Source organism: Penicillium oxalicum, chromosome VII, assembly GCF_001723175.1.
Source record: "Penicillium oxalicum strain HP7-1 chromosome VII, whole genome shotgun sequence".
Taxonomy (NCBI): domain Eukaryota; kingdom Fungi; phylum Ascomycota; class Eurotiomycetes; order Eurotiales; family Aspergillaceae; genus Penicillium; species Penicillium oxalicum.
The window spans coordinates 1,018,121-1,039,887 of NC_064656.1; the positions used below are offsets into that span (position 1 = coordinate 1,018,121).

Below are 21,767 nucleotides of genomic sequence, written 5' to 3' on the forward strand. Positions count from 1 at the left end.
CAACAGCTTCGTCGGTATGTGAGACTCGCTCATGTGGAGAACTCCGTGACTAACAGGAGGTGTATCAAGAAATCAGAGAAAACAGAAATCCAAAGGAAATAAAAAGACAGTGCGCTACAACGGGCTCCATGGCAAGCGCAGGGATCGCGGACGCCTCGTTTCAAAATGCCGAAAAAAGCGCGAGCTCGTGTACATCGTCGGCAGCTGTGCAGGCAAACGAACGCTCCAACAAACCGCGCAGCTGCACCATCTGCCGGAGTCGTAAAGTGCGCTGCGACAAGCAATCTCCTTGCTCAAATTGCCGTCGTGCAAACATCGCTTGTACCTTGCCCTCAAGGGATCGACCGCCGCGATGGGCTCGCCGGCTTGCACAATCAGCCCCGGCAGATGTGATGGACCGAATTCAATCTTTGGAAGCACTTGTCAAAGATCTCAGAGGTCAGCTAGAAGAGGCCAACGCAAGAGTAAATGGCTGTCCGGGCGCTTCTTCCTCGGTTCATTCGTCGGAGCATTCAACGGGTGAGCAAATGGGTTCGTCGTCGGCTCGTTCTGACCATGCACCGTCGCCCGTTGGGCGGCTTGTGCTTCGGGACTCAAACCAAAGTCGATATATAGGAAACAGCTTCTGGTCAAGAATCACCGATGAGGTGAGTAAGACCTTTGTCCCTGATGAAGACGGTCTCAATAACTTGTGTCCTAGTTGAATGACTTGAGAGCTGTCACGGAAGGAACAACCAGATGTGGTGAGCGCGAGTCCTCAGATGAGGAGGGTCCTGGGCTCTCAGGATGGCCATCATCGACGAGAGAGACTGAAGAGCGCTCGCCGCAGGATCGAAACGCGTTTGTCTTACGCCACAACCTCATGCCATGCACTACCAACCTTGGCTGTTTCCGTCCTCTTCCTTCGCAAATACCTTTCTTGATCAATGTATTCTCCGAGAATATCAACTTCATCATGCAGGCTGTGCATGAGCCGAGTGTGGCCAAAATGATTCGGGACTTACGCGGCGACTTGACTACTCTGACGCCAGCCACCGAGGCGCTCATGTTTTCTATCTACTATGGCGCCGTGGCTTCAATGGAGGAGGAGGATGTGCTGACGAATTTTCAACTCCCAAAAGCGGAGTTAAGTCGTCAGTACCGTCTGGGCCTTGAAACAGCTCTTGCAAAGGCCGATTTTCTTAGTGCCCCTAATCTCCTCCTGGTGCAAGCACTGGTCAATTTTTTAGCTCTTGTCCGCCGCCACGACAGTCCGCAATTCGTATGGATGATGGTTGGCCTTGCTATCAGGATGGCCATCTCGCTTGGCCTTCACCGGGATGGAACGCATTTCCCTGGTCTGTGTCCATTCGAGATTGAAATGCGCCGACGGGTGTGGTGGGGCTTGTGCATGCTCGACGTGAGAGCATCTGAGGACCAAGGCACAGAATTCACTATAGCACTGGATAGCTTTGATACTCAGATACCGGCCAATATCAACAACCAGGACATCCAGCCAGACTCGACAGAGATGCCACCGACACACGATGGATTGACCGACATGTCCTTAGCCCGGGTATTCTTCAAAATGACCGAATGGTCGAAACGAATGGTGGCCAACGGGCCAAGGTCCCCCAGTCTGGAAGAAAAGGAACGCATGCTGCAGAAAATGTACCGAGAGATGGACGAAGGGATCTTGCGCCATTCAGCGGAGAACAGCATATCGTACTGGACCGTCATCACGGTCGGCCGGCTGATGATTGCCAAGATGACCCTGTTCATCTACTTGCCTTCGCTCTTTTCTTCTTCCCGGGACGATTTATCGGTGCAAGTTCGGACGAAGCTCCTGATTGCCGCCGTGGAGGTTGCAGAGTACAATCACGCCCTCAACGCCGAGCGAGCGTGCCGACAGTGGCGCTGGATCTTCCAAACTTACACACATTGGCATGCCATTGTTTATATCTTGATTGAAATTTCTCGCCGCCCCTGGTGTCCTCTTGTCGAGCGCGCCTGGACTGCTCTTCACAGCATCTGGCTGATTCCATCCCAGTCGAACATGCGCAAGAATATGCGAGTCTGGTTCCCTCTACGCAAGCTGATGCAGCATGCACACTTGCATCGCGCAGCAGAAATTGAACGATTAAAGAGCGACCCTTTGGCTGTCGAGAGCCTGCAACGAGAATACGCAGATACTCCGATCCCATCCAGTGATCCCGTCTTCTCTTCTACGAGTCCACCGGCAGATACCCCTCTCCAGTGTTGGAAGCAAATGCTCCACCCATCGAGTGTGGGCGCTGGATTAATCTCCGAGTCTGCAGCCGACACAGAAGCCCCGGCCATATTCACAGAAGAGCCGTTCAAAACATCGCAAGTAGACACTACAATGGCAGGTGATACTCGCCATTGGCAAGAGAATCGGCCTCGTGCGCCGGATTCGGCAGCATTTTCAACCATGAATTGTGCTCAGCTCTTTGATCCGGGTAATTTTCCATTTGAATCGATTATTCCAGACCATTCGAGTGTGCTGGAGCACTTGGACATGGGTGCATTTGGCGGAGATTGCGATCTTGAGACAGGCATCGACTGGTACTCGTGGGTGCAGTCGGCGCAGGGAATGGAGTGGGACTCGTACTCCAAGGCGACTGACCAAGAACCTCGATCTGTTTGAGAAGTTTCATCCCGATCCAAGCCATCTCAGAGGCCACGATACTATGAGGTATTTGAATGTTCTCGTCCATTTCTCATCACATTATTCTTTCGAACCATTGAACCATGATCGCCTGAGGCGTTTTACTTGTTTGACGTGAATCGAATCACCTGTCCCGTCATCGTCATGTCGAAAGTGGACTCGTGGGTCAGAGTAGAGCTGATACGAGGCGCTAAACCTCTTTCAGACTAGCGCTATTACAAAAGGCTTACAATTGATTACATTTACCAGATCTACAGTATTAGTACAGTATGGTATTTGAGGATGAGTGCGGCGCATGATGACTGGCGATCCCTAATGCTTCCATAATCGATCATCGACCAGTCGAGGCTTCTACAGTCATCTAGAGACTGGACCTGCCACCCTTTAAATACCTTTGATTTCACACATCATTGCTAGAATATCTCAAGTTTTTTTTTCTCTATTATCTTCATTTCCAACAAGAAGACACAATTGGCAGGAGTGTGTGTGTGTGTGCTATTCCAAGAACAAACATCCCCTAGCCGAACAGACACCATGTCCGCTCCTCTTTCACATGCCAAGATTGTCCTCCGCCGCTCCAGCGAGCGCGGATATGCAGAGCACGGCGGCTGGCTCAAGACATTCCACACCTTCAGCTTCGCCAACTACTACGACCACCGATTCCAAAACTTCGGCAGCCTGCGTGTCTTGAACGAGGATCGAGTGGCTGCTCGGAATGGCTTCGGCACACATCCGCACCGCGATGCGGAAATCTTCAGTTACATTCTGAGCGGCGAGTTGACCCACCGCGACAGTATGATCAAGAAGGGCGCCGAAGGGTCGCAGGGGAAACAATTCTACCGGATGAAGCGTGGAGATGTGCAATTCACGACCGGAGGAACTGGTGAGTAGGCTGTGATTCTTATTTTCTCGCCTTTTTTTTTATACATATATACATAAAATCCATCAGGCTGACTGTTTTTCTCCCCCTTCGTTTCAAATCAAAAGGTATTGCTCACTCTGAACAAAATGAGTCGACCAAGCCGGTCCACTTCTTGCAAATTTGGGCTCTTCCCTGGAAATACGGGCTCAAGCCACAATATCACACCATGACGTTTAGCGAGGAGGCGAAGCGCAAGGCGTTTGTGCCTATTCTTTCACCTCTGGCGGCTGGTCCGGAGGCCAAGCCGGCAGATGAAGATGCGGCGATTCCCAAGATCGCCGGAACGATTCCGATTCATGCTGATTTTGTCATGGGGGCGGGCATCATTGCGCCCGAGTCGTCATTTACGTGGACGGTTGGCGCTGGCGATGCGGTGAGCTCCAGGAAGAAGCGCAATGTGTATATTCACCTGCCCATGACAAATCAGGGGAAGATGATCATCAAGCTGAATGGGAGCGATGATGCGATTCTACACGAGGGAGATGGTGCTTTCATCACCCAGGTGAATGCGGGGGATGCCCTGCGCGTGGAGAGCGTGGGTGAAGTCGAGGCTGAGGTGATTGTGTTGGACAGCGACTGAAGAAAGCCCGGCACGAGTTTGATGGGAAACTTGGAAGTCTCCTGTTTGTGGGACTTGATAATGACGAAGTGATGTACTGTACTTGAGAAATTGGAAGAGTAGAGATTTTTTATTTTGACCAGCTTTCATCGTAGCTCGAGATACACAGTTAGAATTGGAGTCGTGTAATCGCAGTCTGGAAAAAGGCTCCTCACATTTCATACTTCCATCGGACTTGGCCAGTTGATCCGAGGTCTCGCCCAGTTCCACGTCCTCTGCACTTGTCAAATAAGTAACAACATTCTGTTCCGACCATGACTTGTCCACAATAACACCATCTTGAACGAGAATCCAGGTGGAAAGTACCATGTCCACCACAGCTCCATGAGTATGTCCTCCATACTTGATACTTACCAATCTCCGTCTCCCCCTCCACGTTCCTGGAGACGACCCACTATGAGAAATCCAACGACCAAAAGTGCCACCAATCCTGGTTCTACCGACGGGTTGATCTTAGCCGCTCGGCAAGAATCTCAGGAACAGCCGAACTCAGTATGAGATTGAGTTTTTTTTTACTTTTTTTTTCGCCCTTTGTTTTGGGGGAGGACATTTGAGTCTTGAATGTTTCGCAGCTTCTCCTGATCAAGGACGAGCGAGCAAAAAGGAGTCAGACACGAAGATTATACGTGTATTCTCAAAAATCAAAAAAAACTTTCCCCCACATTTCTGGAAAGTTTGATTTGGGGGACCACGGCCACCAAACTTGTCCAAGTGCGATCGCACTGCAATCGCTCATCTCACAGGTCGTCGAGAGTTGTCGCGGGAGTCTTTCATCTCCATTTGGGGCTCGGTTCTCCCGCATTTACCACTCTTGCGAAGATTTCACCTCCGATTGCGTGATATCGCCGAAATATTTTCGTACTTTTTTTCCTCCGTCAATTCGAACATCAAGTGCACAAGCTGAACTAGGGAGTGTCAAGGACATCTTTCACGCTCGTCGGTTTGGAGAGATTATCTGTCTAACCTTTCCAATTTCAAGTGGAGCTCGTTCAAGGCTCTCACGTATCGACAATTCTATAACCTAAGCTATCGAAATCACAAAATAGACAGCCCACGCGATGCACTCGATCAAAAGCGTGGCTGTCATCGGCGCTGGACCCGCTGGGGCAATCGCAGTAGATGCATTGATGCAAGAAGGAGTCTTTGACACGGTTCGCGTTTTCGAGCGACAAGAGAAAGCCGGAGGTTGCTGGTATGTCAATCGGAACGATCAACCTATGACCTCTTTTTTTCTTTGCTTTTCCTTGCACGATATCAAACTCTGATTCTAAGCAAATGATTCTCAGGGTCTCACGGGATGATCCTCCTCCGACAGAGTTTGATCTGGATGCATTGGCTGCACGTACAGCCGATGCACCGCTCCCGATCCCTGATCGTCTGCCTTGCTGGGCTCCCATCACCGCACAGGATCGGTTCACGGACTCGCCCGTGTACCCGGGACTAGAGACAAACGTGGATGTGAGTGCCATGTGCTACTCGCAAGAGCCGATCCCCACGGTCCGGTCCCAGTGGTCCATCGAGCGACATGGAGACGATACGCCGTTTCGGCATCACTCGGTGATCAGGCAGTACGTTGAAGATCTCTTTACTGCCAAGGGATATGAGAGACTGATTGAATACAACACCACCGTGGAACGTGCGGTCAAGAGTCCGACTGATCAAAAGTGGATTCTGACTCTACGACGCACGGGGATGCGTGAGGGAGGAACGTGCGCGGATTTCTGGTGGTCGGAGGCCTTTGATGCGCTGGTTGTGGCTTCGGGACATTATGCGGTTCCTTATATTCCTGCCATTCCTGGTCTGGTGGAATTTGCAAAGAATCACCCGGGCAGTGTCGAACATACAAAACACTTTCGTGGACCAGAAAAGTATCGAAATCAGGTATGTCTTCTTTTTCTTCTTTTTCTTCTTTCCTCTAATGATTGATCAAACGTCCCCAGAAAGTCATCACGGTGGGAGCCTCAGTGTCGGCCGCAGACACGGCTGTCAATCTCCTCGACAGCGCTCAAGATCCCATTCATGCCGTCGTGCGCGGTCGATACAACGCATACTTTGGCGACGACGCCTTCAAACACCCCAAGATTCGCCGTCGAGCCCCCATCTCCCACATCGAAAGCGACTCCCGGACCGTCCACTTTGAAGACGGCACCTGGGAATCCGACGTCGATCGCATCATCTTCGGGACCGGCTTTACGTGGACGATCCCCTTCCTACCTCAGGTCGAGGCTCGGAACAATCGCATCCCGAATCTCTATCAGCATGTCTTTTATCGACTGGATCCAACTCTGGTTTTTGTGGGAGCTGTGAGTGTCGTCTTGACCTCGTTTTCTGTCTTCATCATTCCCCCCGGTTCCAAGAAGCGCCTTGGAGATGGTTGCTAAATGAGATTTTCCTCACAGGTCGGTGCTGGTCTCACCTTCAAAGTCTTTGAATGGCAGGCTGTCGCTGGAGCACGAGTCCTGGCGGGTCGTGCCAGCCTTCCCAGTCTCGAAGCGCAGGAAAGATGGGAACGGGATCGTGTGGCCCTGAAGGGAGACGGGCCCGGGTTCACAGTGATCAATCCCGACTTTGAGTCTTATTTTGAGGGTCTACGAGAACTTGCGGGAGAACCGAGCCAAGGTGTACCCGGTCGAGTTCTGCCCCCGTTTGACCAGACGTGGGTTGAGGATTTCAATGCAGGGCATGAGCGTCGAAAGCAAATGTGGAGGAGGTCAAATGCCGCGGCGGGCGCAAAGTTGTGAATTGAACATGTACAGAGCAATTCTTTGGGAGGATTGATACCTACATGGTAGACAAGCACTGCGTTTGAGTGATTTCGGTGCTGCCTGCTGGAATTGAGAGGACGCGGGCGACGCGATGGCGTGACATTGAGGAGTAAGAAATGTTACTGATCTCTCCCAAAAGGCAGAGTGCGCAAAGGTCATGTGTCTGTCACCAATCACAAACATGGACAGTTTCCTCGGACAATCTATAATGCCGCAAGGACGGCCATCCAAAGTCCTACTTGATTCATGCGTCAGTGAGAGAAGAAAACAAAAGAAAATTTCGAATCTATGCCCATGGGCCAGACGTGGACGTTCATACCTAGTATGAAAGTCATGTACATGTCCGGCAGACGGAACATCATCGCAGCGCCGCTTTGCACCACAATGCCCTCCAACACGACGGGCCAGCCCTGGTCATACTTGAGGTAATTGTATCCTAGTTGCGCTTGCTGCATCAATCAAGACAGTTAGTATGGATTCTTCGGGGGTTGCAGGTCGAATCCCCCGCCAGACCCAGTCCGGCACTCACATCATCCTGAAACCCTATAGACGTGTTCAAGTAGTGGTAGTAGAGAAGACCCGGAGTTGACGAATTTCCCGGCAGAATCCCCAGTCCTCCAGGGGCATATACCAAGCCATGATTCGAGGCATACACCACCGTTCCACCTCCATCCAGCAACCGAGTTCCCGTCCGGTCGACAAACGGGCCTCGCACATTCCGCGACCGGCCCACCCGGATACTATACTCCTGATCTCGATGGGGAAACCCACGTTTCTCAAAATTACAACAGGTCCCATGGCTAAACCAGAGATAGTAATACCCCTCATGGTAACTCATCCACGAGCCTTCCTCCGGTCGAACTGTCTCATCCGGCACAAATGTAAGCTGTGTGGCATTCGGCTTGGCCGGACTCTCAATCGATAACCAATCGTCCGTGAGCGCCACCTGCCAGATATCATGCCAGAAACTGCCATAATTCAAATAAGCTGTGCCAGTCTCGTCGTCCCGGATGAAAGAAGCATCAATGGCATTGGTCACTGTGAACGGCCACACTTCCGATCCGGGCCCATCGCCCGTTCGAATCAATGCCCCGTGGTCCGTCCAGGGCGAGCCATCGAGCGCGGTGCTCGTGGCCACGCCGATGGCACTCTTCCGCGAGCCAGACGTGCTGAGTGTGTAGTAGCAGTAGAAAGTCCCATTGCGCTCCACCGTCGTTGGGGCCCACGGTCGTGATCGATTACCTTGGTGGATGATGCTGTCGCCCCCGAGGACGGTGCCGATGGGTGTCCAGGGCCCGCTCATGCTGGCAGCTTTGAAGAACGGGATATGCACGCCGCCTTTGAAGAGATAATAGTGATTATCCCAGAGGACCACGTTGGGATCATGGACCTGCAAATGGCCCTCGTTGGGGAGGGGGATCGTGATCGTGGTCTCGTAGACTTGGGGAAGACTGGGTCTTCCGGATGGTGTGGACCGTTGGCAATTGACCAACGGCGCCAGTAAGGCTCCCACCAGGATGAAGCAGTAGAAACGCATGGCGATCATGGCAGCGAGGAATTGACTGGCAATTGAACTGGAGAGGGCATCGTGCAGGTGGCGGGCATTGTGCAGCTATTGACTGGTGCGCGACGATGACATTGTGAGAATCAAGGACGAGGTAATAATCGTGGTCACTGGGGAGGCTGTGCAAAGATGATTCAGGAAGAAGATGCAGAAGAAGAGAAAATTAATAAAAAAAAAAAAGAAAAAAAAGAAAGCAAACCTCTAAGCTGACCCTCCGACTTGTCAGAAAGTTCTAACAAGGCAAAATAGGCTGGATTTAGAAACGCCAACAGAACACCAAAACTCCCTGAACAGGGGCGGGGGAGGGGACCCCCCGATGATCAACTGGAAAAGAAGCCAAGCGATCCAGGCGACTATCACCAACGCTAATGGAAACGCCCCCCCCCCCCCCGATGGAAGGCACCTTTCGACTATCTTCTTTAACCCCCTACGCCAACCGGAGATAAGTAGGAACTATCTAGGTGACCATGTCAGGGTGCTTTGCGTTTCGTGCTCCGTGCTTCGTGCTTCGACTAGAAACATGCATGGCTGATCAACCCAAGTGTTCAATCCCCCTGATCGACACGACCCTGGCACACGGGCAGACAAGCTTCATCAGGTGAACATTTCCACCGGCAACGTAAGCATCGTGTCGATGTGACACGTGGGGTATGATTGGCTTGGAGTCGAAAGACGGGGGCCCAATCCACTTTCCAATCGATCACTCGGAAAAACGGGGGAATTCCTGTTGGTCCGTCGTGGAGATGTGGCTGCGATCATAATGTTGGTGCCTGTTGTGCCTCTGTGGAGGGATCCGGCATGGAAGTCGTTGAGCCCGTTGGACACAGAAAATTACTCCCGAAAGACCACAGTAGACCTGGATGGAGATTGGAGATTCTATGATTGTGGCGGGAAGAGATTTTTCTCTCTGTCGTCTTATGGAACTGTCACGGATTATCTGACCGGGAAACAGTTGCATCGAATCTTGTGTAGAAGAACGTGGAACGGCCTGCTCCAAATTCCTGTTGCTGCACTGTTGATATACGATACGCTTGCAGGCACGGATGGGACCCCGCTATGGTGGCTCGAAAGTGGCCAGTTTGATGCATTCTCACGCGGTACAAGAGTATCGAGTCATCACGCCAAGTGGCAATCCGCACTCTAGAGGATCACAAAGGTCCACCGCACCAACTCTATCCTCGCTGCTACCTTTCATGAGAGTGCGCCACAGTCTCGACGGCTCCCGTAGTAGGCGACTCGGTGACTCGGCCGTCTCATCAAATTTAAATCACAATGGCATCAATGAGATTTCTCAATCCACATATTCCGCGAATCCTCCACTGATCCACCTCCGACTTGAGAAGCATCAAGGACCTCCCCTGTCATGTCTTAAGGCGGCTCGTCTGGCTTTCCTAAAAAAGGATCTGCCTGCGTCCCAGGGAGGAAATAGATGAACAGCGTGTAGCCCAGGAGCCACCATTGATCTGTTTATTAGTCTGCCTGCCACGCCCTGCAGGTGGTAGCATGCATTGTTTGTCAAAAAGGTGGCCAGAGATCCCCGATCGCTACCGTGGATACCACCACGCAGATGAACGCACACAACCATCGTCACGACCGATTGAACCGGCCCTTCACGGAATAATATACAAGTACACTGGGTGATGACGGCCGTCGACCAGGACATCAGCTGCCCACCGGGGTTTCTGTCACATCTTCCCAGTCAAAGACATCCAAAAATGGGTCAAAATCATCCGGAGGCTGTGAGGACAAAAGGTCATGAAGGTGACACCGGTCAGCATATGATTTTGTCGTTCAAGGGTATGAACTCGGGTCAATGATAGAAGAAAAAAACCAAAAGACACGAACCGTGACTGCAACGTGTGATGAAGGCAGACAGCCATTCATACCTGACGAAAGGAGAGGAGACATCCCTGGATTTGCAAGGAAAGCTGCGATCTACGCCAGAGCAAGAAAGAGAAGTGAGCACTCCTCAAGAAAGAAAAAAGAATACCAGGAAGTATTGAAAGGGAAAGACAGAAAAGGATGAGACGGACCTGGTTATTGTGGAAACTGCCCATGCCCAGTTTTCCCAAATGCTCACAGCCCGCGTGCCGAGAGAAAAGAGTTTGCGCAAACAGGAGAATGCGTTCAACCACTTGCTGCTTATACATGACTGCCTGGCCAGGCCATTGCTTACTTTTGGCCAGAGCCAGAATGGTGGAGAGGAAAAAGTAGTCCTTGGCGCCTTTCAGGACAAGCCAAAACCGGCCTTCAAGCGCCATCAATGCTGTCTCGGCCAGGGAGACAAGCGACTCCGGTAAGCCGGGTAAGTTCTGCAAGATGGATACAAATGATGATGATAGTGGATAAGAGGATGAAGCTACAGACACCACAAACGGGTCAGTTCTGCCCGTCCTTCTAGCTGTCTGATCAGACGGCAACTTACTGTTCCGAGAGCCCTGTGCATGAACGACCTGGCAGATGGAGAGGAAAGCCTGGAGGGTCCATTCCCCCAGCATACATAACGATAATGGTCGGGAAGTGTCGAAGAGGCGTTTCTGGGTGGCGAGGATCATCGTGGCGGCATCCAAACGAGACCGAGCCGAAGGCGCGAAGAGAGGCTCCCGTAAAGACTCAATGGCGAACGGCGTGTGGGTGGAGAGCAGAGTTTGCGCCAGCTTTGTTCCAATGGCCGCTTTCCAAAGGGTCACTTTGTGCTGTTTGACCAGATCATCCGCCTCAATATGGTCCCACGGAGGGATTTGAGACAAGTGGCGACTCAGCTCCCAGTCCAACCGCTGAATTTCTTCATAGCGACAGCTGATCCGAGGCGAGTGCATCAGTTGACAGGCTTTGAGCCGCAGCGGAAGAGATCGACCGAGTGCAGTCTGGAAAGACGAGTCTGTAATGTCACTGATCGGCCGGTGTGCTGGGGCTACCGTAGAGTCTTGATGAATTTCGTCATCATCGATGTTCAGAGGAGGCAATGTGTCATAGTCCATGGCCTGGACAGCCGGCGGCATGCCTCGATCGATCGCAACTTGAAGGTCCAATTCTACCATGGTCATCCAGATGCGCCGGCGCATCTCTTTGTTGAACAGTGAGATTTGAGCATATTGGTCGGGGTCTCGGTGATAACCCGAAAGCATGGCCTGTCGAATCAAGGTGTTTGTGGCCAGCCACGCCTTGCTGCGTTTCATCCCATGATAGTTCTTGGCCATGATGGACAGAATGGAGAGCCTTAGTGTGGTAATCTCCTGCCGCCTAAAGTGCGCATTCTCAATCCATTTTTCTGCATGCAACACCCATTCGACCGCCGTATAACATTTGAGCGGGGTCGCGCTCTTCTCTTGCAGACTGCCCATATCGGCGAGATTCCACGCACACGCGAGGACCAACAGTAGTTGCACCACAAACGCAGCAGATACAGCACTTGGGGTAGATATCATTCGCCAAAAATCATCTAGCTCCGTCAAAAATGTGGGAACGTGGAAGATACGATGCAAAGATTCAATATACGTGAGGTACACCCCAATAAGTTCATCGGCTACCGACCGAGACGGTAAGAGTGCGATCAAAGACTCAATAGTAGGATCGGCAAAGGCCTGTTTGAGTGGCTGACGCTTCCACAGTCCCTTGATCACCCGCTCCAGATCGGGCCGCACCTGGGAGAGAATTGGATTGGCGTGTCGGATCTCTTCAGCAAATGCCCGAATGTCCGGAAACTAGAATACATGTCAATTACAAGGATCGAAAGCGGATTACAACGGAGAATAAGAGCGAAAGCACGTCAAAGGAATGATACCTGAGGGACCACATTGGCGTAGATTCCCGAGCCGCTGAACCGTGTCTTGGTATCTCGACCTCTCATCATCATACGTGGCGACAGATCCAGCTCGTGCGATGGCGACAACACTCCATCTATCTCTGTATCGTCGCCAGTGCTGAGCCTTCGTGGCCGCGCCGAGAGGGGCGTGGATTCTTCAATCGCCGGGCGTCTAGGACGGTGTAAGACATCTGTGTTGATATATGGCTCCTGATCAACGGCCGCTTTGGGCGCCCCAAGGACTGTCTCTAAAAAGCCCTTCTCTTTGCCCGCAGGGCGGCTCTGTCCACGATATGCATCGTCCCCTTCGGGATAAGCCGTTGAGCCCTGGTCGGGCGCGACTGTTGAAAGGAGAGCATCCGCCCGAGTCAACGGTTGCCCGAGGCCCGAGCTTGGTGTCGTTACCACATTAATCAAGCCAGTCTGCGCGGGACGAGGAGCACTGGAGACCTGGGCCAACGGGTCCACTGGCCTGTCGGTTGAGACTGACGCCGGAGTCGGCAAGGTGGCCGGCTGCTGCCATAAGAAACCATCCTCATAGGTGCATTTGCTCGGCGTCCGACTCTTCATGCAGCGGGTGCACGTTGGATATTCGCGATCGCAGCGCAACTTGCGACTGCGACACTGGGTGCAAGCCATGGTGCGCCGGCGTCTTTTACGTGGTCGGTCGCCCCGTGGCGTACGGCTTGAATCCTCTACATCGGCCATGGTGGCGATGAGAGTGATGGATAGAAGTGAGGATTACTCCAAGAGATCTTCCGCCAGGACATGGGCGGACATTGCTGCTGTGCCTCCGAGCTATGGTTACTCAGGACCCTTGGAACAATCCCGCACGGAACACTGGAGTGCTAAGCGCCGAGCACAGCACGGGGGGGACACCGGGGAAGGGCAGCAGCTGGTCAAGTGGAAGTGCCTGCCGCTCGTTCCAGCTTACGTGGAGTGGCCCACAGGGCTACGGACGGCTTCTTTTTTAACCTCAGCTGGGGGCCCGGAGTTATGTCGGTCCTTTCCGACCTTTTCCAGATTGGAGCACGTGAGGCGTTGATGGTCTGGGCATGGTCGAGTCACGGGTCGGGACTTGGGCGGTTGGGACCGGTCCCTGGCATTCATGACACAATCCTCGCCCCTGCGATTGGAAGCTTGGTACCCGCGGGAGCCTAGCAGTCCAGCTGTGTCGATCAATAGCGCCAAATGCGATCCACTGAGATCTCCATCATAAGATTGTGTCATTGAGATCGGGCGAAGCTGGCCATGCATTCAATGTTGCATGCATGCTCATGTGTCGTAGACCAAGGAAAGACGACCCTGAAATGCCAGCCGCGCTCGCCTCACCAGTGAAGAGTCCTCATCGCCGGCGGACGAAGGTGTTTGGTCGCGACGGGATAGGAGTTATCGGTGATCGAGCGCAGCTGCATCACCTTCGACGGCAGTAGTGTTCAGCCCCCGATCCGCTTCACGCCACGAGTGTCGGAGTGACTTGGCTCCGACACAGCCAATAAGTTGAGGTGCAATAATTTTTAAAGCATCGCCGCCCACCCAAAGAGCCTATGTATTTGAAACCCCGTTGATGACGGTGGATCAGCTTTGGCCTGTACGCCAACACTTGATTGGAAACGACTGTCTTGGATCTCTTCTATTCCATCCGCCATGACGCGGTGATGAGTTCTGCTTCAGCTGACTTTCGCTCGGCAGTCCCTCGTTCAGCTCTCTTCACTGGGGAGAAACTACGTCATACCATAGTGGCGGCTCTCGTTCTATCGGGCTGTATGGTTGATAAGGCTTACTCTCCATTCCATGTTCTGCCTCAAGCTCCGAGAAGTCGTGGTCTTTGTATTGTCTGTCCCGAAGCTTGGGGTATTCAATTTCCAAGAATTCCCTTGCCTCATGTTCAATCCTGACCATTGTCGCCACATGCAAATGACCTGGCATTCAGACTCATCTGCCTGGCTATTTTTTTCAAACTGAATCCTGTAACGCCCGGGTGTTCTTGGTGCGCAAATCTAAAGCTCGAGTGAAGAAGGAGACACAAACTCAACACCCTCTCGGATATGGGACGATGATCAACATGTCATCCTTGCAGGGTGAACTTGGTACTAGGTATTTCTTGCCTGAATCTCTCCTCACGATGCGAGTCACATAGAAATAAACTCAATTCAACAGCATCACGTGAATGTACATAGTTGGAGTGGATTAACGCATCGAGAGACGATGCTGTCAAGGTACCGGGCGACCTATCGATGGTGACATGTTCGGACTTGAATCAAGCGGCTTCCAATAACATAGAAACATTGTTCAACCGGCAAAAACGAATTCCAGGACCTTGACCGTATTATGAATGCATTAAGCATTCCTAATCAATTAATGAGATCTTGCCTTTTCATTTCCTGACCGTTGGACGTCGAGGGCGGCTTTCGGACCTCTTCCTCGGGGCTTGAATGCTTGATTGTTCGGGGATACGAAGTTTCGGGAAAAGCACTTCTCGGAGATATCGCACTTGACTCTCACCTCGTATTATAATACAACGCATCACGCTGCCTCGACTCCAAATACTTTCAAACCAGGAGTCATCCCATCGGCTCCCAAAACTTCAAGATTTCTTCCAGGGTATCTCAAAAAAGAGAAAGAATAAGCGTGTGTGTGGCAAGGATAGCTCCCCATGCTTCGGTCCCTGTATTCTCTCGCCCTCGGCTTTGAGCCCGAGTATATTTTTCCCAAAGTGAGCACCGAAACAGATGGGCCGGAATGTTTGATGGACTGCGCCGATTGCACGACACATTTCCCCGAGAAACTCAAGATTGAAGAGTATCTGCCGCTCTATGGGTTCATCAAAGAGTTCCACTCGCATGTGCTCATTGCCACGGGACGCTCGGACTGGAAGGAAAAGGTCGAGCAGGAGAGGGGGAGTTTAATGGAAGCATTCAATGACTCCTCAGCGAGATCGAAGCGAGGTGTAAGTTGATCAACTAATTGAACGATCAATTGCCCACGGTCAGGTCACCCAACATTATGAATCATCCAAACTAATTGTTTTTTCGGTTTTGTCCGCTAGCGCTACATGGTCTCCGCATCAAACATACAATCACCACTCAACGCATCCGGATCGGAAAAAACCCCGGATGATGCGACGACAGTTTTGATTTTACCACAGTTCGTGTATGTTGACTCTGTTACTCAGGGTGATGTTCCGTGTCTGGTTCGTCAACTCGTCGACTATCCTCACGTTTTCGAAAGCAACGAAACTCAAACGAACCCTGCCGATGGTCTGGCCACACGACCATGTGAGCTGGATTATGTGATTCTGCTCTGTTCCCACAGACGACGGGACGCCCGGTGTGGTATCACAGCACCGCTGATCAAGCGAGAAATGGAGAGACATCTACGGCCATTGGGATTGGACCGTGACATGGATGACTCGCGATCCGGGGGTGCAGGCATCTTCTTCGTTTCCCACGTGGGCGGACACAAATACTCAGCCAACGTCCTCATCTACCGGAGAAAAGAGCAGCAAATGATCTGGTTGGCTCGTGTGCGACCGGAACATTGTGAGGGTATCGTGAAGTACACTGTCCTCCAAGGGAAGGTGGTCCATCCCGAAACGCAACTACGTGGGGGATTCGATCGTCTACGGGGGTTGACAAGCTGGTGATACCAAAGTGGTAGATCAGAATATTGCTCGCTGATTTCATTGCAACAATTTCGAGTGGGATATCGGTCTTCTCATGCAGAGAAGTCGAGGGAAGAAGTATCAAGCAAGAGCGTGCCTCGAGCAATGGTGATGCTAGCCGAAATTTCATGAATCATCCCTTTCAAACCAAATCTTCTTCTCTTTCAGTGCTGGCTCAAGGGGTAGTCCGATTGTATGAACATTTCCAGAAGCAGTGACATGGAACTCTGCGGGAAAGGGTTCCAGGGGCAGAGGGTTGCTCGTTCTCAATTTTGCGACGAAGAACTCACCGCTCGCATGGATCAGGGCCAAGTCAACAGGAATAGCACCATGGGAGTTTTGAAGGCTAAGATTGCCCTCATCGTCCAGAACGATGGTAAGCCAGAAGCCAGTTGGATGCCTGTAGACGCCGGTGTATTTGTGCAGAGGGAGAGAGTGAGGTATTGGAGGGCTTGCGAGGGAAGGGAACAGCCTTTGCTTGATAGCTTCCACATTCTCATCCTCATGATTGATGAGTTTCATCCTTTCCTCTTCCTGTCGAGCGCACAACTCTGCCATCTTTCGTTCATGCACTGGGTCATGCGCTAGCCCAAGAATCTTGTCCATGAGGTGGATGGATAACTGCGAGTTGAGACAGCCCGCCGATGAAGAATTTGCCATTAATACCATGCCAAATTTCCTCTCCGGGATTATTCCCACATAGCTAGAGTAGCCAGGCCAGCCGCCGGTATGTGAGTAGAGGTGCTCGCCACGATAGTTCCACACGAACCAGCCCAATGCGTATCCATGATAAGGCATTGGGTAATCCGTGGGACCTTGCTCGAAGCTGAAAATTCGAGGTTTGGTGAGGGAGTCGTGACCGCTCAGCGGGCCGTCACGATCGAGCAACTCTTGCACCCAGCGCGAGTAATCCAAGACATTACTGACTATGCCTCCGGCGGCTGTCTTTGCGCACCATGTCGCCTCTGGCTCTTCAATCCAATGCCCACCATTCTCTTCGGCAATCCAGCGGTAGCCCGACACGATCTTAGCTGCGGCCTTAGGATCCTTTCTGGCTTCCTCTTTCGAGAAGAAGGTTTCTTCCATGCCCAGAGGGCTCCAAATCCGCCTTTTCAAGAATGATCCAAGTGGCTCTCCCACTTTTGTCTGCAGGGCATGTCCTACCGCGATGTACATTTGGTTCGTGTACTGGAACTCAGTCCGTGGAGAAGCAGACAGCGGTAGGTTTCGAAGCGTGCGGACATTCTCCTGCACAGTTGCATTCTTGTCTCCACAGAGCAGACCCCAGTCGTGGGCAGGAATACCGGATCGATGAGACAGAGCATCTTCTAGAGTCGTGTGCGCGGTTGCGTGCTCTTCTGAGAGGACAAAGTCCTCCGGAATGATGGAAGCAAGCGGAGTATCCCAGTCTATCGGAGATGAGGAATTCTTACTCTCCTCGATGATCATGGAAGCAGCCGCTGCCGTGAAGGCCTTTGTGGTGCTTGCCGCCGAGAACAATTTGTCTGTAGTCATTGGTGTGTCTGGAAAACTGGCGAGGCCGTACGCCTTGAGCAGAGACTCAGCATCACTGCATACTCAAAACAGCACGAGTTGCATGTACCTTAGAGAATGTATGTCCATTGCAAATAACAGCAATGTTGATCCCGGGCACTTTCCATTCGTCAAGTCCCTTTGCGACGGCTGCATCAAACTCGGAGTCAAATGGGCTGGGAACGACAGCCATGCCAAAAAACCTCTGGGACGGCGAATACTCCGCCGTGTCGCCTCTTTTTTACTTCTTGTTGATACTGCGATGAAGAAATACTGGTGAGGCTTGTCGAGCGGGGGAAAAGGAGCGAACACAAGCAATTATCTGTGCTCAGACCCTCCATACTGCTGGGAGCCCCCTCGATGTGAATAGCATTGGCTGATTACACATGCACAGTCAGATCCCCTGAGGTAGTATCACCGACGGAGAGGCCGAGCCATAAGCGCTAATAAGACATACATGGATTGGCTGGACACTCCGCTAGGCTTCAGTCAAAAGAAAAATCATTTTACCAGAGTGTCATGACACACCCGAGCATATTTGAAAGTGTAATGCAACGGGTAAATATGAGTGGACCATAAAAGGCGTTCTGCTTTGAAACAGCCCGGTGATTAAGAGAATTTGACGCTGCGATGCTATTTTCTACAAACGTTCCAGCGGAGTCTCGGGCGGTGCGTGCGAGTTACGGCCTGGGGGCGGAACCGCGCGACGTCACACCCAAAAACGCGCTTTAATTGGATTTCCTCTTTGGTAATCTGCATGTCGCGTGTCACGCGTCAGGCCCTTTTTTCATCTTTGCTCCCCGCGAAATGCGGCTTGACACATAATTCCTTAACAATGGCCGACTACGCGTTACAGTCAAGCACTGATGTTGCGGCAAAGGCACTCGACCTTCGAGCTGAATTAAAAGCCTGGGAAAAAGCCTTTGCAGCCACACACCAGGGCCGAAAAGCTGGCCGTGAAGACATTAAACAACACCCAGATATAGGTAGGTGACTGCGTGCGCAGGAGTACAAAGCACATGGCCCTGGGCTTGGGAGAGTATCAGAAAGCTGACTTCTCTCCTGTGGGTTACATCTAGCCAGCAAATATAAGGAATATGGCCGACTCAAAGCTCTGGAATCGACCCTCAGCCGACGAGAGAACCGGCAAGGTCCCCTTGAATCTCAGTCGAGGAAGCGAAGACATGCATCTCCCAGCGGACCGGAGGCCGCACAATCAATAACAACGCCCAGAAAAGCTGCAAAGGGAATATTTGCCACACCTACCAATAATCGAATCAAGCATGAACATCAGGTGGATGAGTTTGTCTCTCCAGTCACTTTTCGCAAGTTGTTTAGTCCAAGTTCTCACCAACGAGGGGCTTCGACCGCCTCGCCGCTGAAAGCCGCCATCGGACCAACACCGCAGCGAGATGGAAAGGCCTTGGGATTGTTTGACATGCTCTCCGAATCAGGGGGGAGCGGGGCGACGCCGTCAGCAAAAAAGCAAAGAGACTTCTTGGCAGCAGGTTTCAACACGCCGTCCAGAGGGAAGATGGGCAACAAGTTAGCAGATGTGCCGGAAGTGGATGAAGGAGGGGCAGACGAAGAAGAGGAAGGGCAGGAAGAACATGCGCGACTTTCTCGCACGCCAGCGTCCTCCACGAAACAGTTCTACTTGGCCAATCTTTTTGCGACCCCGACGACGATGCGCTACGCGGCGATGGTTGAAGCCAAGGACGGACAGCCAGCCCAAGATGATCTGCATTCTCTAAGGCAAGGCGCTACATCACCGGAACCAAATACGTCCGATACGCCCTCCTTCCTCCGACGGACAAACTTCAACAGGCTTCCACCGCCCACCTCCCACATCGAAAGCGTAGGCCTCAGTCCAATCGCAGCACGGAAGCCCTTGAAATTCGCCGCAAAGGGCCTTTCACACCTTGTGCAAGGGTTGCGAGAAATGGAGGAAGACCGCGAAGATGACGAGTGGGACATGCTTCGAGAAATCGAGGCTGAGCAGGAAGCCCACAGCTTCCAAGTCGCGCAAAGCCAACAAGTGCCGCAGGAAGGTCGGCCATACAAGAAGAAAGGTCAAAAGCGGACTACGCGCAGGGTCGTTATGAGGCCAGTTTTGACTCGTCCAAAAAAGTCGGACCCTGCACCTATTGAGAATGACGAGGATACGGCAAATGAGGACGCGGAGGTAATTGGAGTTCTCGAGACTCAGCTTCCGGCCGGCTCAGAAGTGATTGACGAGGCTTCGAATGTCGGCTACGATGAGACGACATCGTTACACACTGTTTCTGATGCAGAGGATAAACGATCGGTCTCTGAAGAACCTGATCTCGATTCAGATGACGATTCGGAGTTTGGAGGATCATCCAAGCCACTGTCTCGGCCAAAGAGCTTCTCCGAGCGGATCAAGGAAGCTGTCTCGATGGCCAAGCCTGCGCCGAAAGAAGAGCCCAGAGCAGAGCCGAAGAAGGCACCGTTGGTTCCACAGGCAGAGGCAACAGCACCCAAAACACGCATGATCAAGGCGAATGCCCGGGTACACACCAATTACCGGAGCCTGAAGATCCACCACCGTGGCAGCACCCAAGCTCGTGGCCGATTCCGCAGAAGATAGGAGGAATGGCTCGGTGACTTTGTTTTTTATGAATATACGAATTGCACTTATGACCAGATACTTAATGTACTTCGCTGGTCGAAGTTACCTAGTTCTATCCGAATTTATAGTCTGAGATAAGATGTTCATTTAAATTGGACCAAAGAATCGCGTGAAGAATCGAATGCCCCGTTCAGCTCGTCGCATCAATCAGGGATATACCTGTCCAGAAGATGCCGGTTGCGCTCCGGCCAGTCAGCTCCTCGATTTGAAACTGGCCTCGAAGACCGCTCCCTGCTTCGATCGGGCCGCGTCGGCTGAGGCCGCGAGACCCGTTCAAATAAGCTTCGATCGGGCTCTCTGGAAGGCGACGTGCTACGCCCGCGCACAAGATCTGAACGCGCAGATCTGCGTTGAGGAGAGCGCTCATCCGGAGCCCGGCTACCGCAGGACCCACGAGTCGAAGTTGGATACTGTACATGACGATCCCAATCCTCCAAGGATGTATACGGGCTCCGGAGCCATGCGAGCAGCTCGTGGAGAAAGAGACGGGCATTTTCTCTCCCAAGAAAATCACGTAACAGCTCCTCCGCTTGACCAGCGCTGCCTTTGATGTCCACAGTCCGCAATATGGCAATTATGTACTCAAGCAGAAACTCGGCATTGTTGGCCCTCCGCTGCTCCAGTCGCTGCTGTCCAGCCCGAGGAACTGGATTCCGCGGTTGTGGAGGTGCATCTTCTGTTTCCGGATGAAGGAAGCTGAAGACTTGCAATTCGCGACGAATCCATTTGCGAGCCCGTGAGACAAGCGCCTCATCTCGATTGAAGTCATTTGGCGTCACCTCAGTATACCGGGAGAGCCGATTCGAGCCAACGCGAAGCGAATAAAGCCGGTTATGATACACATTTCTCCGGACTGAAAGCCAATTGTTCTGAGCAGCCGAGGCACCGGGCACGGGGAAGCGCTGTCGACGGGATTGCTGTCTTCGTGATCGGGTCTGGTGTGCCAGCGAAGGGCGTGGCGCTACATTCGTAGTCCCCAACGGAGGGACCTTGTATGTCTTTGGGCCTCCAGGCCCTTTTAGATCAAATTGGACAGCACTGAGGCTAGCCTTACCTATGAATCAACCAAGTCAGTCAACGGTCACTAAATTTTGAAGTCGTACATACACAAGGGACAGTTTGGCTGCTGCTCCAGCCAGCTTAGCAGACAGAGATAGTCGAAATTGGCATGATGGCAGGGAATGCCGACGCATGGCTCGGTGATAGCGTCCAAGCAAATGACACAGGGATCAGCATCCTCCACATCATCATCAGCTACCTCCTTGAGTGTCTTCTGAAGAATTTGTCGCTGCAGATCTCCATGCTCTCCCATCAAGGCCGAGTGTTGGTCAGTGGAGGGATGATGTATATGCGGAGAGTCTTATCTCCGGTGTTATCGCAAAGTCACGTTCGAAGGGTCGCCGGACCGCCCGCGGCAAAAAAAAATCCAGGCTCGCAGCTTCCTCGAGCTGGTAAGCTACGAAGAGCTCATACGCCAATCAAAAGCACATCCTCAAATCAAAATAAGAAACTCCCATCACGCCCTCGTGGCCAGAGTCATCTCTCCTAAGGTCCCTACTCATATTTCCTTGCCG

General features: G+C 52.2%; 9 protein-coding genes across 9 annotated transcripts; 5 read left to right on the forward strand and 4 right to left on the reverse strand.

Annotated features, from left to right (window-relative positions):
- Positions 1 to 128: 128 nt before the first annotated feature.
- On the forward strand, positions 129 to 2,647 carry POX_g08889 (uncharacterized protein; the record flags this gene model as incomplete). The annotated part of the gene is made up of 2 exons (XM_050117656.1): positions 129 to 647; positions 701 to 2,647. 2 exons carry the CDS (start codon positions 129 to 131, stop codon positions 2,645 to 2,647), a joined length of 2,466 nt encoding a protein of 821 aa, XP_049965800.1.
- Positions 2,648 to 3,202: 555 nt separating this feature from the next.
- POX_g08890 (Quercetin 2,3-dioxygenase) lies at positions 3,203 to 4,170 on the forward strand (the record flags this gene model as incomplete). Its single annotated transcript, XM_050117657.1, has 2 exons — positions 3,203 to 3,551; positions 3,656 to 4,170. The coding sequence occupies 2 exons, from the start codon at positions 3,203 to 3,205 to the stop codon at positions 4,168 to 4,170; spliced, it is 864 nt and encodes a 287-aa protein (XP_049965801.1).
- Positions 4,171 to 5,267: 1,097 nt separating this feature from the next.
- Positions 5,268 to 6,950, forward strand: POX_g08891 (uncharacterized protein; the record flags this gene model as incomplete). Its single annotated transcript, XM_050117658.1, has 4 exons — positions 5,268 to 5,401; positions 5,496 to 6,090; positions 6,150 to 6,512; positions 6,609 to 6,950. The coding sequence occupies 4 exons, from the start codon at positions 5,268 to 5,270 to the stop codon at positions 6,948 to 6,950; spliced, it is 1,434 nt and encodes a 477-aa protein (XP_049965802.1).
- Positions 6,951 to 7,177: 227 nt separating this feature from the next.
- POX_g08892 (uncharacterized protein) lies at positions 7,178 to 13,051 on the reverse strand (the record flags this gene model as incomplete). Its single annotated transcript, XM_050117659.1, has 6 exons — positions 7,178 to 7,209; positions 7,294 to 7,423; positions 7,504 to 8,586; positions 10,572 to 10,897; positions 10,964 to 12,242; positions 12,323 to 13,051. The coding sequence occupies 6 exons, from the start codon at positions 13,049 to 13,051 to the stop codon at positions 7,178 to 7,180; spliced, it is 3,579 nt and encodes a 1,192-aa protein (XP_049965803.1).
- Positions 13,052 to 14,053: 1,002 nt separating this feature from the next.
- On the reverse strand, positions 14,054 to 14,272 carry POX_g08893 (uncharacterized protein; the record flags this gene model as incomplete). Its single annotated transcript, XM_050117660.1, has 1 exon — positions 14,054 to 14,272. One exon carries the CDS (start codon positions 14,270 to 14,272, stop codon positions 14,054 to 14,056), a length of 219 nt encoding a protein of 72 aa, XP_049965804.1.
- A 727-nt stretch (positions 14,273 to 14,999) lies between these two features.
- Positions 15,000 to 15,989, forward strand: POX_g08894 (uncharacterized protein; the record flags this gene model as incomplete). Its single annotated transcript, XM_050117661.1, has 2 exons — positions 15,000 to 15,293; positions 15,393 to 15,989. The coding sequence occupies 2 exons, from the start codon at positions 15,000 to 15,002 to the stop codon at positions 15,987 to 15,989; spliced, it is 891 nt and encodes a 296-aa protein (XP_049965805.1).
- Positions 15,990 to 16,133: 144 nt separating this feature from the next.
- On the reverse strand, positions 16,134 to 17,733 carry POX_g08895 (uncharacterized protein; the record flags this gene model as incomplete). Its single annotated transcript, XM_050117662.1, has 2 exons — positions 16,134 to 17,555; positions 17,611 to 17,733. 2 exons carry the CDS (start codon positions 17,731 to 17,733, stop codon positions 16,134 to 16,136), a joined length of 1,545 nt encoding a protein of 514 aa, XP_049965806.1.
- Positions 17,734 to 18,375: 642 nt separating this feature from the next.
- POX_g08896 (DNA replication regulator sld2) lies at positions 18,376 to 20,151 on the forward strand (the record flags this gene model as incomplete). Its single annotated transcript, XM_050117663.1, has 2 exons — positions 18,376 to 18,526; positions 18,620 to 20,151. The coding sequence occupies 2 exons, from the start codon at positions 18,376 to 18,378 to the stop codon at positions 20,149 to 20,151; spliced, it is 1,683 nt and encodes a 560-aa protein (XP_049965807.1).
- Positions 20,152 to 20,336: 185 nt separating this feature from the next.
- POX_g08897 (uncharacterized protein) lies at positions 20,337 to 21,505 on the reverse strand (the record flags this gene model as incomplete). Its single annotated transcript, XM_050117664.1, has 2 exons — positions 20,337 to 21,247; positions 21,301 to 21,505. 2 exons carry the CDS (start codon positions 21,503 to 21,505, stop codon positions 20,337 to 20,339), a joined length of 1,116 nt encoding a protein of 371 aa, XP_049965808.1.
- Between the last annotated feature and the right edge of the window lie 262 nt (positions 21,506 to 21,767).